General features: G+C 42.0%; 1 protein-coding gene across 5 annotated transcripts in view; it reads right to left on the reverse strand.

Annotated features, from left to right (window-relative positions):
* The window catches only part of Secp43 (tRNA Selenocysteine associated protein), a 33,475-nt gene that overhangs the window by 13,461 nt on the left and 3,694 nt on the right, over positions 1–16,320 (reverse strand). For all 5 annotated transcript variants that reach the window (XM_067081373.1, XM_067081374.1, XM_067081371.1 and 2 more), the window contains exons 2-5: positions 6,497–6,574; positions 3,769–3,891; positions 3,020–3,173; positions 2,562–2,727 (exon numbers count right to left, since the gene is read on the reverse strand). In XM_067081373.1, the coding sequence (XP_066937474.1) occupies positions 2,562–2,727; positions 3,020–3,173; positions 3,769–3,891; positions 6,497–6,562 (509 nt within the window). In that variant the 5' untranslated portion in view covers positions 6,563–6,574. The remainder of the gene's footprint in view (positions 1–2,561; positions 2,728–3,019; positions 3,174–3,768; positions 3,892–6,496; positions 6,575–16,320) is intronic.

The following is a 16,320-nucleotide window of genomic DNA, read 5'->3' on the forward strand; positions in this document are numbered from 1 at the left end:
GGCAGGAAGAACCAAGACTCTTGCATGTCTTGGTTCTTTCTCTCGCCCTGTGCCTGAACTGAGGCAGTTAGAGGTCTCTCTGACATTGGTTCGGGATGCACGAGACTCTGAGGATTCGCGAGCATTGGTGTGACTCAACAAAGTCAAGCACCCGGCACATCACCAGTCTAGAAGCAGAACCCCTAGAATAGCGATGGGAGCGCAACCGAAGTCTGCATGGTCGTTGCCAACTCCCAAAACGCAAGACCCTGGGGTAAGCAATTTGGTTCCTGAGCCCGAAGGTGGGGAAGGGTCGACAAGAGATCCCACTGCCTCCCCGTGAAGGGAGGAAGCTCCTTAGAAGCCCCATGGTGGGACTTCTTAGGGGAGGGAGAGGCAGTCCCCCTCTTCTTCGCCCACTGTTTCAGAATGAGCCTGAGAAGAAGGGGAGAAGGCAGCAGAAGATGAAGTCGAAGATCAAGTTGACGAAGACAACTACATCTCACAGGACTTCTTTCTCGATCTCTTCTCTGACATCTTCTACAGGATGGTGGTCAGAAAACAAGAAAACCACCAGGCCAGCTAAATCAGGAAGCACAACGGGAGTGGCCCAGGTGGCAGGAACACCAGAAGCGACAAGAGCGACCAGGGCAGCTGAGGCAGGAGGCAAGACAGGAGCGGCCCATCCTGCAGGAGCTTCATGAGCATCAGCAGTGGCAACAGGGGCAACCAGGCAGCTGGGGCAGGAGGCACAGCAGGAGCTGCCCAGTGGTTGGTCGCCAGGGCAACAGGAGCAATCAGGACAGGAGGCACAGTGAGAGTAGATGGAACCACAGATACACAGAAACCGAAGACACCAACGCAGACCTAAGCCATCACCACCAAGGTACTGTGGTCGTTTCCGAAGTAACCACTGTATGAGTGTCACAGGGAAACTCCTCAAAGCTAAGATATCCAACAGTGAGATATCCAGCCATCTACTGCTGTGTCTACAATGCTCACAGTCAACCTGAAGAAAAAAGCAAACATGATTAGTACAGGGAGACTCCTCAAGCTCCGAGGGGAACTGCCCTATGAAGCGAGAGGCAACCCCTATGAAGAGGTCACCCGATATCCACCCCCCAACGATCCTCGCCTGACAAGCGAGCAAAGAGGGCAAAGAAGGGACAGCAAGAAGGGAAAGCTTACCAGGAGAGAGAAATGAGGACGAAGGGCCGGCTACCAAGGGCGCTGTCGGAAGCAAAAAGTTTTCAACCACGCCTGGCAACCTTCCTCTGGAGTTTCCTCCCAGCAAACTCATCCACAATGAGGCAGCGAAGAGCATAACTCAGCACAAGTCAGAATAGGGATACAGTCATGCCCTTGTACAAGCAGAGGGTGCGAGGTCCAATAAAAGGGGAGTGAACTTGTTATGCCCCTGGCCACCAAACCCAAGACACACACGCTGGGGGATAACGGCCTACATAAGGCTATCATAAATCGTGGGTTTGTACATCAACAAATATCAAACACACAAAATATATACACAAAAAGAAAAAAAGATCCCATCGGAAAAAATGAGCTTAATGACAGTCAGGCAAAGAGGTCCGAAAACACGTCTGCAATGCATGACGGCTGAAAGCAAACTGGAATGTTTACATCCGGGCAGGCAGGTATTCCCGCCTACCGGATGGTAGTTACTGCCTAACCACCTTGTTTAAGAGTTTAACAGCCATTTCCAGCTTTGCGTAATTAATTCCTAATGTAAAGGACCATGGTTTGTATATCGTGTAGGAACAATCACAAAATTAGGAATACACACAATCTGAGCTAAGCTAAAAAGCTTGAAGGCTACACAGTAAGTGAATTCTTCACCGAATCCTGGAAGGACAGACCCAATAACTTCATGAAATAAATCAACAAAAGCTGCTGCAAGCATTCTATGTTATGTCACAGGCCAGCTGAAAAGAAGTGATGCTTTCTGCTTTGTTGTTCCTATTGTTCCCCGATAGTGGGTGGGGTAGTCACCTACACAAAAATAATAGAAGCGCTACCGCAATTTTTAAAATTTAAGCTGCTGCGTGAGTGGGAAAGTATAGCTGTGTAATTACTTGGTAAGTTACTTATATGAAATTAATTTTTCTAAACATTACATGAAATGTTCCAAATAAAGACATACAATGGTTAATGTGAAAAATAAATTTACATGCTGTTAATCTAGTTTATGAAAAATTTTCTAATTTCCTTAAACTGAATGCTTTCAAATTTACCACAATGTCTTTTAGCCAGTTACTCTCCATTTAGAAAATACTTTTAAATCAATTACACTTTCCATAACATGGAGTAAACAGTTTAATGTACTATACAATCAAATAATGTTTACTGGAGTTTTAAATTGACTGGCTGCAGCTCAAATTACCTTAAAAGGCCAACCCAAATTAACCTAACAGCATATGGAACATTACAACATAATTAAATGTTTATCTATGCATTCATTATATGAAAAAAATATTGTTCCTGGTAGGAAAAACACAGCATTAATAAGTGATACACTTCCTTACAGAAAATAATCATGCAGCAAGTTTTCTATACGATTAACTTACATGCCAGGGTAGTGTTGCTTCTTAGGAACAGCATAGCTCACTTTCAAGGGCTTCTGGCCTAGTCCTTTGAAACCATTCATGTGAGTTAAAGCATCTTTGTACTCATCTTCTGAATAAAATCTCACAAAGGCAAAGCCTTTACTCTGGCCATTGGGGTCATAAATAACTGTAAAAAAAAATTACTAAATTACATAGGATACTAATGGCAAGATATATAAACAAATTCTACATCACTGTGTAATACAGTCGTTGTTATTGCAAACAGGACATTATCACCCAATATTACCCATTCATCCTTTACAAATTATAAATTAATTAGGTCTATTATTTGTACAGTATCCTAATTTAAATAAAAATTTTGTATATCATATACAAACACAAATTACAGTTAGTAAGAAAATTTCACAACAAATCTGAAATTTTCATGTCAATCTGGGAACATACAAATGTACACAAACCTTTTGCTGTTTTTATACTGTTGTATCTACTGCCAAAGGTCTTGTAGAGGGCAAAGTCATCAACATCTGGGGTAAGATCACCCACCCACAAGGAAAATTCCTTGTCTGTTGTGTTTCCTCTGGTACTACTGTGATTCAACTTAAATCGGACAGGCTACAAAGAAAAGTAAAACCAGATTTTAAACCCAAAAATCAAAGTCAAGCACATGGAAAATAAAATATAATCAAAGTGAATGCATGTCTCAGTAACTGAAAGTAAGAACAGCAGGGAAGTTATGTGTTAACTTCACAGTGGCTGAAGAAAGTGGTAAGCTTGTATGGTGAGCAGTGAAGGCTATCCTGCCAACTATGCTTGCCTTTCACACACCTGGTTGCCAAAAAGCTAGCACCTAAAGCTACGCCTATTCAAGATGGCATGCATAACTCTAGAAACTAACAGTAAACAATATCAAGACAATGAGAAACGGAATGTTAACTATCACAAGATTTAAAGAAGAGAAACAAAAATCTGAATACACCTTACTTTTGACCCAAGAACTGGCTTTTGGACAGCCTGGACAATTTAAAACATATGCATGAATTATGAGCACAACTTTACAAAATGTCACAAATAACATTAAAACATAAGGCGGAATATTTTATACAAAGCACCTTTTCACATAATTACAAGTACCAGTTTCTGGGCAAATTATTTTTACTCAAGTCTATAGAATCACAAGGTTGAAAGGTCTTTTGCACATTTTACTTACAGGTTGACTGTGAGGAATGACTTTGCCATTGAGTTTGTGCATGGCAGTCAAGGCTGCTTGATCTGAATTGAAGTTAACAAAGCAATAGCCTGCTGGATGGCCAGTATAGCGATTCTTCATCACCTGAAACAAAAAATACAGAATCTTGCAAGGCTATACACAGTCTAAAACATCTTTAATTACTATACTAAAGGTATTTTATATGAAATCTGAACTTTCTACAGGAAATGCTCAGAATTTCAACATTATTAAAATACATGCCACAATATTCAACATTCCTTTGTCATTTCATTCCATATCAATTACATGGAGTACCTGACCTACAGAAGCAATTACCATAATTAACAGCCGACACCTGATCTCTCAGCAGTAAAATCAACACATGATTAATAACTGTAGGACTGTACAGTAGCAACATATGCCAAACAACCTGCAAGCAAATTCTTTATTTAACACTACTGTACATATTTCACTGAGCATATTGCTTTACCTGACTATAATACAATACAGTACAGTACAGTGTATGCCTAAAGGCAAACCATCCATTCCCTGGTAATATAGTGTCCTTCTAAATGTCAAAAAAATTTACAATATCTAATTTTACATTCAATTTTACATTCAGTCTACCTCCTACTTCCATAAGCAGTAACTGGGCAAAATTCCAAGATATTGGAATTTTGTAGATTCTTAATTTACCTCAAGATTCATTGAATATTCATCTTTATAGCTACTGTACATGTAAGAGAATCCCTTCCCAATAAACTACCAGGTACATATGAAAAACATATGGCTGATATGATTTGACATGACATTCTAACCAAAAACTGCTTGAGGTATTACTCATGGGTCATGGAAAATGTTCATTTATACTTATATACTTATCACAGTAGAAAACTCTACCTACAAGGTTTACAAGGGATTGAAAGATATAAAACAAGACATGGACAGCCGAGATCCTGCCGCCAAGCCAAATTCTAAACCTTAAAATGCATTCCAACAAGTAATTAAAATTAATTTAGAACAAACTCTACATACTGAAGCTGCAACTGAAGATCAGTGGTTTATTTTCTGCATCTGTTTCTCTCAAAAACATGCAATTGCACTATGCCCAGTTCTGATGACTAAAGAAGTTAGGATTTCAAAAAATTTGCAAGATAAAGGTTTTACCTACAGTTCCAAAACTATAAACAACTGATGAGGTATATAATTTTTCCTGCATCCATCTCAACTTTATCATTCTGTAAGTAAAATACAAAATCACCCATAAAATAGCTATGTAAAGTATCAGCCTAAAAAAAATAAAAATACGTGCCTATTCAAGTACAGTATTAGATTGAGTATGAAAATATTTGAAAAACTAGAAAGTACCTAGTCTTCCAACTTAAAATTACTGGCGCATTCGTGCACCAATAAACTACTAAATTAAACAAACATTGACATAATACTACAGACTAAACAGTTCAATCCAGTAGACTTATGATAGCAAAACATCATCAATGGATTCTGTTCAAACAAAATTCTGGTTACAATCCACAATTTTTCATCCCATTCCGTATTTTTGAATTTTCTTATGCACCTTTCAATTACCATATTCTAAAACTCAAAGAGCAAACAATATAACTGTCAAATCAAATACTGTACTGTACTGCATTTTCAAATGCAGTACTGTTATCCTTTTACACCCGACCCTGAGCATTATTGCTTTAATGTTCAAAATTTTCTGTCTGAAGTGAGTGAACTTCCCATTTCAATGATGAACTGAATTGCATCACCAAAAACTTATGGAAATGAACCTGTAATTATAGTTCATAGGTTTTTTCATTTATCAATGAAGAAATATTTATTGGTCATATATGACAGGTTCTTCAGCCATATAAAGTTGTGCTTTGCATGTGCAATGTTGATTTTTTCTGGATGGAATACAGTACTGTAATATTATCACAATGATCAGCATATAATTTTCCATATCCATTCATAGTATATACAAGTGACAACTAACCAAGAGCTGAGGCTCGGAAGCAGTGCAACTACCCTTCATCATCACCGCAGTGGGAGTGAAGTTTTCAACACAGGTTACTGAGTACACAGTTTATGACAAACACAAGTGAATGCCGCTGAGCATTATGGCATCCTATTGACCTGATAAAATCTTAAATCTAAAGCTGGATTCTGCAGTCTAAAGAACAAAAAATTACCTCTTCCCTTTTTCTTTAAATACAGAAACACTATATAGTATACATTAGAAAAATTCTTCCAAATTGAGTTTAATGTAACTCCTTTTTACCTTTGCAAAGATTATTTGGCAATCAACGGTCACTCTCAAATTCTTTAAACATTGGCATCAGATCACTGTACAACATTTTAGGTGCTGTTACTTCTGTAATATATAAGATCTCCTAAAACCAAGGATAAAAAAATTTTGCATATGCTGGTTAATCCAACTGATACAAAATGAATTTAAGAGGTCATCAATACAGATGTTTGGGTATAAGGGGACAGTTTTTGCATCTCTGACCACTACTGTCATTTCTCCATTCAGTTAAAAAAGGATTGTTAAAAGTACATAAAATTACCATACTGTACTGTACACTGCTCATTAGACAGCATGACATAATTTACCGAGAACGATGGCAGTAAAATACAAAAGAGAAACTGAACCGAATTTGTCCAGAAAACATCAAAAAGCCAAAGCAGTGTTGATCTTGTGGCATTTTATGCATATTATTACCTTCACATTCTGCACATTCTCTTCCCCAAGAGCACGGAACGCAGCTATGATGAAGTTTTCATCCATATAGTCAGCCAACTGTGAGAAAATAAACAAAGGTCATGGTCAACATTCAAACATAGAGCATTTTTATCGGCATTCATAATTTTGATAAAGCACTTAGGATTGTGTCAACCTCTCTCTCAGTCTATCACATATAGCAAAAAGACTTGTCATTCTCAGTAAATTACTATTCATACATTTTCTTGTTTGCATTTTAACAACATAAACATTGAAATGCAGTGTGGCCTAACTGTACAGTAGTAAATGTAAGAATGCTTACACCATCTAAGAAAAAATTTTTTTTTTAGTCTTATGTTCCAAAATACAAAACATAACTTCACATAACACTAATGGTTACAAATATAGCCAAACCATACCTAGTGAATAACTTGGTAATGTTACAACTACATGCAGTATCAAGGTAATTTTCCTAAAAACAGTCCCTTCTAATCTAAGGCATCCTTCCAAATCAATCCCTACTTAGAAACGATTAACTAACTGAACATTCGATTCATGCTTATTCCTAAACATAAGCCTCAATGAAAATGACTGAGAAATAACAGTGGCACTCTTCACTGAGCTGGACACGGGAAGAATAGATCATAAAATTATCAACAATACAAGAAAAGTTCGTTTATTCCACGTAATGTTGCTTGTAATAAAGAACAGTGAGCATGGATTAACATTTTAATGAAATACCTTGGATGATCTACTTAAAGTCTTTTCAACTGCAACAACACTGTATGCTCTTTCTCATACTGTATCTTAAGACTATCAAGGGTAGGCCTTTTAAGGGCTAGTCTTCAACAGACCCGGACCTCCTTTAATACCATAGGATGAAATATCTAAAGAGGACTGGCATCTTTTGGTAAGAAGTAATGAGTATTACTGAGCTACAGCTGCAATAACACAACTTTTTCAATTTTATTTTCTCTAGTTGTGCGGCCATTACGACAGATAACTCAATAATGAGTCCTCAGCAACATGTCTTGTCATACCAATGTTCCCAAAGACTGGACATCAATACAGACCCGTTAAGAGAGATAAATAAGCAAAAGTACTGTACTGGAATCAATGTGCTTGAATTACTTCCTTTTCATTCTTAGCCTGCACTGAGGAAAGTAAAGCAATGTTGTGCCCCAAACTCCCAGCTAAATTTAGGTCATTTACAAAGTCCACTGGCTAACAACTTTGAAAGTACAGCCGCTTACATGGCTTATTACACAGCACAAAATATAACAACAATACTATCTTGACATTGTGGTGCAAGTGAAAGCCTCTCTGAAGCTTTCTCTATAAAACCAATAATTCCTCCTTAACTGTTACAGAAAAGTACTAAACAAAGGAAGTCAGTTTCACAGGCACAAGGGATCTGAAGAAGAACCAAAGCAAATGTTTTTATGCTGGCTGGAGCTGTATCAGGAAAAAAATTTTTTTTTAGCATACTTTAGCTGGAGGCTTATGAACAATGACCTTTGACTTTTTTTTTTAAGTCGAAAACTAAGCATTTCCGAAAACAATGGTATGAAATATGCAAAACCCATCAAAACAAGCAAGAAAAATATTGTGTGTAGCCTGAGAGGCAGTGCAGGTGTAAAGTATAATTTTACTGAGAATCTAAGACTACAAATGATCTCTAAATTTCACAAACAGGAAAAAATTATACACAGCTGCTGACAGTTACCTGGATGAAAGTAAAATCAGGATGATAGATTATCAATAGGAAACTACAGCTCCTCCTTAGATAGCTTTTGAAACTTCAAATAGTTTTCCTCATAATATTACCAAATGACATTTGTTAGCGATCTTCTTGATCTTCCTGTTTATACAGTACTATCAGTGGTGGTATGAAAAATTCATCACAGTAAAAATATTAAGCTTCCCAAGTTTCACAATTGAAAAATGCCAACAGCTACCTTAAAAACTGTTCAGTTTTTATACTGAATGCACATTGTCTCACAAATAGATTCTGTAAATTCCTCAACATGTAGCTGTGTGGGATGAGCAAAAATCAAGCTTGTATCTTGTATCATTAAGAGGAAGATGAAAGCTTGTTAAAGAAGGTACAGTTAAGCTATGACATAATGCTGTAATTAGCAGTAACAGATCTTTGTCCTTTATTTTGTGTTTTTGTGCCTGTCACTAATCCAAACATGATCTATGTATTTTCTAAATGGCCATCTTGTGATTTATATACATTTTAGACCATTCCTATTAGGCTAGTACAAGTTACACATTTTTTGTTATCCATCACCTAAAACCCTAACTGCTGGATTTACGAGGTGAAAAAAAATAAGTGGTCTACACCAACAATAATAGTTAGACGTATAGCTTCAATGTGGGTAGTATGCAGACTGGAAAGGTCACGGCTTACTTGGGGAGGGGGAAAGGTGGGGGAGCCCCCAGCCTGGTAAGGCACAGCATCCTAGGTAAGTTTAGGTAAAGGCAGGTCTTGTTAGGTTGTATTTCCTCTGAAATGCCTACAGCAGTTAAGGGGTAGCTTAAGCCAGACCACCCTACATTATATATACGAATGAATGCTGAGTGAGGGGTCTTGGCTACTGTATTAGGTATTTCTGAGGGAATATTACCTAATCAGACTTACTTCTACCTAACCAAGCATCAGATGCCATGCCTTAACTTTGCTTAAGGGGGGAGGGGGGAATTCACTCTCCCTGGATCCCCACCAACTAAGACCTGACCCCTCAATCTGCATTTTACTTTCCTATGTTTTTATGCAGGTTTTGAACATTTGACCTTCGTTTCCTTACCAAATAACCTAACCAATCACACCTAACCTAACCCAGGGTACCAGTCTACGCCCTAGTGCATGATATTAGTTTGAAAATATTCCATAAACTTACCTTAATCTGAATGGATAAAGGTCTTAGTATTTCACTTGTTTTGTGTTTTCCTCCACCCAAAACCCCGCTTTCCCACAGTGGTGTCCCTGGGTAGTTTTGGGAACAATGGGAGCAGGCTCTAACACTGATTCTATGAGCATTTAGGGAGGTTGGGAGGAGGGGGTTAGGGAGAAGCCCCAGCCATGTCATGGTATGGCACCTAAGTCAGGTTTGGAAAGCAAGGTCAGGTTAAGGTCAAGACATGGCTAATTAGGGTAGAACTAAGCAAGAGGCTCTGTATATATTGCTTTGGAAACTGACTGTTCATATAGTATATATTTTGGTTGCTTATTAAGAATTTACCATTATTTTTTGTTGGTCGACTGTAATTAACCTCAGAAGTTGTACACTGGCCATCCTGGAATGCTATCACGCATGCCCACTGTTATAGGGAAGCTTTTGGCAAAAGTGGAGTTTCCTTCACTTGGGGGTCTGGGGGGCAACAGCCCCGACTAGGGTTAGGTAAGGTTAGGGTACATTAGACTATAGTGCGACCATTTTAGGAAGAGACTTTTCCTCACTGACAGAGACAGTACGTTGATGCCACTTCTTCGTCGTTCTTTTAATTCTAAACCTGCTAAGAGAAAACGATTGTGTTTATTGCAATAAGAATAGTGTTGGTATTTTTAGGACAAGTATATACTCGCTGAAATTTATTTAGTTCATAAATCATTGTCGATGTTAATGTAATTTAGAGAAGCGTGGCATATGTTTTTACAGGCGCTGCCAATAATTCCTGTCAGCTTAAGGCAGGTCATTTTCGGGATGGTTAAGCCGTTTAATCAGAGAAATAATGAAGGATTATTCTCTTAAAGTGCAGATTCTGCCTGGAAGCATCCAGTAACTTGGAATGTTTACAAGTACTTCATCACAGAAAAAAAACAACGGTCCCTTACGGCGTTTCAAAAAGCAACAACGTCTACTGGAGCAAGAAGCTAAGTAATCGACTATTCATTGTATTGTTAAAGAAGCTGAAGAAACTGGAAGAATATAAACTCCTGTTTTCCCACAGAAAACACGCTTAAGATCAAAACGGTGACAAACTTAGATGACTTTGATAAATTGTGCTTTGAAAGGACAGTGCTAAATTTCTACCTCAGAGAGGAAATTCCCACCTCAAAAAATTTTGTTTGCATTTAAAAAGAGAAATATAGGATTCAGTGGATGCAAGGAATCATTCACGGAAAATATTAAACAAATTGGGTTTAGATACTGAAAGGTGAATGGAAGAAATTTTCGTGGAGCAGACAGATGTAGTCAGTGCTCGGACGAAATTTCTACAGGACAATGAAAAAGTTGAGAGGATGGATATAAATATGAAATTTTTATGATAAAATAACGTTTCACTTATACTTACCGGTAGTTACATATGGCTATGCGTCTTTGGCGTCCGCGGCAGTATTCAAATTTCGCTAGCGTAAGCGTTACAAAAGGTGATCCACTACTGCCTCTAGTAGGAGTTATCGGGAACCGTCCCAAGAACGCGATCATAAGTTTTTGCCCAACTGCCCAGGTGAGGAGGAGGAGGTTATGATTATGTAACTGCGGGTAAAGTATAGAGTGAAACGTTATTTTATCATAAAATTTCATTTCACTTATAACGCACGACAGTTACCTCTCTCTTGATTAGCACCTTGAGGAGGTGAGACACTGGCAGCTAATAAAATTCTTGGTCTCTACTTGCAACAAGTTAGACATGGGTTCCTTACCTTTAAAGGTAGCGGCTCAGTGGTTACTGCCTCTGTAGTCTGCTGGCCTTTATATTGTGCGGAGGATATAAGGGATCCGTGTCGGACACAATAAAAACAGTACCTGCCGTGAGAACATGGCTGTGATGCGGACAAGTCTGATACCCTTGATCAGGGGCGCAGTACAACCGAACAACAAAGCGAGGGATCACCTAACATTACCATAAAACCAATACCAAAGATTAAAAACTGGAAGATACTAACACATCATGTATCTCCAGGCAACCTTCAAAAAACAACAACCCCAACACCAAGGTGAAAATGTTAGTTAAGGAGCGGACTCCTTTTCACCCTCCAACACCCCGTGTCAGTATAAAGAGACTGGCGTACTGTACTCAACCGAAAACAGTTTACGTCCACTAAATAATGCGATGCAAACGCTGACTTGCATCTCAAGGTAGACTTAACCAAGTCCTTCACAGATAAGTTTCTGCTAAAACTGCAAGTCGAAACCGCTCTAATCTCGTGTAGCTTTTACCTTAGAATACTCATCTCGAGTCAGCACACTGCTCATGAGCTTCTTTATCAGGCTTCTCAAAGAAAGAAAGGGCATTCTTAAGAAGTACACAGAAGGATCTCTAACCGAGCACCCAGGGTAGTCATTGGGACCTCTGAGCTTCTTAGTTCTCTGAGCATTAGAACTTGAAGAGCTCTCTGGGGGCAGAGTACCTTCGGGTTCTTCGGGACCGACCAATTGGGAAAGGTCCTTAATTTGAACTCATGTAGCCAAGGTCTAGACAGGTCTTCGTTCTTAGCTAAGAAACCAGGGGAAATGAACACATACTGCCTTCCCCTTAGCAAAGCCTACTCTTTTATGTCGCATGTAGCTCACTTGCTCTCTGGCACGTAGCCAAACTACCAAGTCTTTCGTGAGATCCTTCAAAGGTGTTAGCCATCGGTTCAAGGACCAAGTTGTAACCATCTCAACCTCGATCAAGATTCAGCCACTGGTCTCTTCTGGTCTCTCTTTGGCGTATTAAATGATCTAATCGAATCTGAAGGTCTTGACTCAAAGACACTTCAAGACCCTATGTCGAAGACCCGAAGCTAACATGGCTCTATACCCTTTAATGGTAGGTACAGCAAGCTTTTTCTCTCTGTGGAGGAACAAGAGAAAATCGGCCATCTGGGCTATAGACGTCGAAGAAGAAGACACGCCTTCTCTTCGACACCAGGACCTAAACTGTGTCCACTTCGCCTGTTAGCTTGTTAGCCGATTCTCTTCTTGGCCGCGATAGCTTCGAAGCCTCTCTTGAAAAACCTCTCTTTCTGATGGAGTCTCCTGACAGTCTGCAGGCGACAAGATGAAGAAGCGGACAAGTTTGGTGGGACCTCTGAAAAGTCGCGGCTGTCTGAGTCGTCTGGTCTCTCTGGCAGAAGTCTCGGAAAGTCCTGACAGTAGGTTTAGAGGTCCGGGAACCACTCCCTGGGCGGCAGAATGGAGGCCACCAGAGTCATCCGCCTGCGTTTCGATGGCTTGAGAACTTCGAGTTACTTGCCGCAGGATCTTGAGCGGGAAAGGCATGCAGGTCAAGTCCGACCAGTCCATGAACATTGCATCCACAGCAGCTTTGTTGTCTGGAACTGGAGAGCAGTAAAGGGGCAGCGAGTCGTTTGTCGGTTTGCAAAGAGATCTATGAGGCGTCCCATATCTTCCAAACTCCTAAACTAGAGGATGTAAAGTCCACTCGTTGGATAGGACCTGGTTCTTTCTGCTGAGAAGATCCGCTGCTACATTTTCTCCCCTTGAATGAATCTAGATTTACTAGTCTGGTCGATCTCCTCACGTCCAAACTAGAAGCTCTCCCGAGGTCGTAGAGGACCCGCAATCAAGTGCCCCTGTTTCGAATGTATGCCAAGCGGTCGTGTTGTCGCCTGGACCAAACGCATTGCCTTCCACTTCTTTTTGAAAGGCCCCAACGGGGCTAAGTGAACCGCTTTTAGTTCCTTTCTGATTGATATGCCAGTTTCTCTCTTCTCTTTGCCACTGGCGAAACTGCCCTTTTGTCCCCATAGTCGCTCCCCAGCCCTTGTCGTCGGAAAAAGAGTTAGGTCTGGGTTGGAAGCTGAAGAAGGAAGTCGTGACAGCCTTCCTTGACCTCCACCAACGGAGAGCACTCCTTTATCTTTTCGAAATGGCCCAGTGTGAAGGAGTCCGGGAACTGTTTCCTGGGCCACTTCTCTTGCAGGTAAAACTGCAGTGGTCTCAGGTTTAAGCGCCCCAGTTTTACAAACTTCTCCACTGAAGTTAAGGTTCCCACGAGGCTCATCCATTCGTTCGCGGAACAAATCTTCCTCTGCAGAAAGTCGTCAATCTTCTGCAGGCATGAGGCTATCCGTTGGTTGGACAGAAAAGCCTGAAAAGTCTGAGAGTCCAGACTCACTCCCAAATAGACAATCTGCTGACTGGGAGTAAGGCAAGACTTCTTCTGTTAATCATGGGCCTAGAGACCGTTAATTGAAGAGTCTTTTGATAGGTCCTCCAAACAGCTCTCCCACTCGAAGCAGCTTTGAGCAGCTGTCGTCGAGGTATGGAAACTCGAATTCCTTCCAGGTGAAGATGTCAGCTACGGCAACAGGATCCTTGTGAAAACTTGGGGCTGTCTGACAGACGGCAGAGGCGAACTGATAAACCTGTGCCTCGAGGCGAACCTCAGGAACTTCGCTTGAAGCCTGATTAATATCCCGGGGCGTGAAAATAAGCGATCTTGGGGTCTACTCCGAAACCATCAATCCCCTGATGTAAGGCATGCAAGACAGGCGGAGTTGTCTCCATGGAAATTTTGTCTTCTGAGCGAAGACGTTGCGCACTCCGCGTCAGGGCGGGTCTCCATCCCCTGATGCTTTTCGTAACCAGGAACAGGCGATTGTAGAAACCTGGAGATAGAGGGCTAGGCTGCTTCTATAAACTGTCTCCAGCATGGCTCGGACTTCTACTGTTGGCGTCTAGTTGTGAGTTGTGCGAGTACGCCTGTAAAGAAACTGGAGCCTCCACTAAAGGAGGTTTGGAAAGGAAGGGGATGGCATATCCTTCTTTTAAAACTTGGATCGTCCAAGGGTCTGCCGAGATCTGTTGCCACTCTTGCCAGAACCTTTGCAGTCTGGCTCCTACAGCTGAATGGAGGACAAAAGGTTCATTTCTTCTCTGGGGCCGTCGAGGTTCTGAGCGTGGCTTGCCTTTTCCTCTGGCCACACCAAAAAGCCGTTTAGAGGGTCTTCCTTTATACTGTCCATCTGACGGGGGTGAGCTTACCAGCACTGAGGCGGTAGAAAGCACAGGTCTCTTAGCTTTCTTGGCAGACTGCGACAAAAGATCCTGGGTTGACTTCTGGGCTAACGCCTGGGAAATTGCAGCAACTAACTCTTGCGGAAACAGATGAGCCTTGTTTAAAGGAGAAAACAAGAGAGCCGACTTCTGGCTTGAAGAAACACCTTTTGCTAGGAAGGAGCACCAAAGTTGCCTCTTTTTGAGAACCCCTGTCGTAAATAAAGAGGCCAGTTCTACACTGCACCGTCATGAATGCCCTATCCATGCAATCCACTACTCCTACCACATCATCCAAGAGCTCGGAAGGAAAATTAAAATCCTTAATCTTCCTGGCTAAGGGCCTGTCGCCCAGTCCAGGAAGCTCACAATTTCAGAGTCGAGGAAATGCGCTCTTGAGCTTGATCAGTTCGGAGGGGCGTAAAGACCTTCGCAGAATTAAGTCACCGGTCCTCCTGCGGCATCCATGAACTGGAGAAGTCCCCCTGTCTTGAGAGCAGCCACACCCAGGAAAACATTTCCCCAGTCTCATACCAACTCCGGTTCTGGAAGGAGTGACAGCGAGAGGGAGAAGACAGAAGGCGTTCTTTCAATTCCTCTTCTCGGTAGCCAAGCATCCATCTTCTTAAGGCCTTTCGCCCGCGGGAGCGGACAGGACAAGTTTGGTAAAGTCCAGAAGAAACAGAAACCTTGTCCCTCTTGTACTGGGACCCAGGAGGCGGAGGCCGCTGGGCGGAGCAGATCAGGGAAGTTCTCAATAAAGAACTTCAAGAGCTTCTTGTAGGAAGAGAGTTCGCGAGACTTCTCCCTCCTTACTGCTCCTCTAAGCCCGAGAGGGTTAGTCAGAGAGAATTGAGGATAAGTCCAGCTGGACAAGCATCTTCATCCAAGTCTCCTTAAACTGAGACTTGCAGGTTACCTGGCGGGGAGCTGGAAGGCTAGTGACATATTCTTGCTGTATCACTGAAGAGTTTAGGCCTGTTGAGGAGCCATCGGGCGCCAAAGGCGCAGTTGATACAGCAACCGAAGGTGGCGCCAAAGGCGGAGCCGTCGTTACCACAACGACAGGAGGCGTCAATGAAGGCGCAAGCGGCGGCGCTACCGGAGCGGCAGACATAGTCGTCGAGGCGGGCGCCCTTCAGTATCTGAGAAGCGCCAAGGCGCTGTCGGCTGCTGTAAGGTAGGCGCCAACGGGCGCAAGCGGCGCTGCAGGCGACAGAATGAGAGGAGTTGAGGTGGGCGCGCTGGCATCGTAGGAGGAGCCAAGAAGAGACTTGATTTACCAGACAAAAGTTGTAAAATCCCGAGTCCAAGCGAGCGTTAATTCCGTCAATCACAAGCTGTTGAGGTTCATCGAATGCTGGGCGGTAGCCACAGGAACAGGAGTCACAGGAGTCGCTGGGCGCCAAAAGAACGAGCCTCTCAGATAGCAATCGATCGTGGGGAGGATCCGCCCGATAACGAATGAGGCAGTCCGGCGAAGAAAGCCTCTCGGTTCTGCCAAAAGCTACAGGAGGAAGGATCCTCCAGAGAGCCTTCTTCTTGAGAATCTTCAATGGAGAAAGCAGGCGAGACCTCTTCAAAGGTCTAGAAGAGTCAGCAGCGCCAACCTCTAGAGGCGGGGAGGAACTCCAACTGGATCCACTCGACACTCTCCGCTCCTCACCTTTTCGGTGGTGAGGGCCAGCAGCCTGGGAAGCGGCAACAGGACTGCTTGAGGGGGCAACTACTCGGGAGTAGGTCCCACTCACCTCCTTTCGGCTTTCAGCATGCCTTCCCTGGAACCTGGGAGCCTGACAGGCTAGAACCTGAGAGCGTGAATAGGCAGAAAACTACCTCCTCCTAACACTTACACAAGGCACAACA

The sequence above is a fragment of the Macrobrachium rosenbergii genome, chromosome 37 (assembly GCF_040412425.1).
Source record: "Macrobrachium rosenbergii isolate ZJJX-2024 chromosome 37, ASM4041242v1, whole genome shotgun sequence".
In the NCBI taxonomy this organism is placed as follows: Eukaryota; Metazoa; Arthropoda; class Malacostraca; order Decapoda; family Palaemonidae; genus Macrobrachium; species Macrobrachium rosenbergii.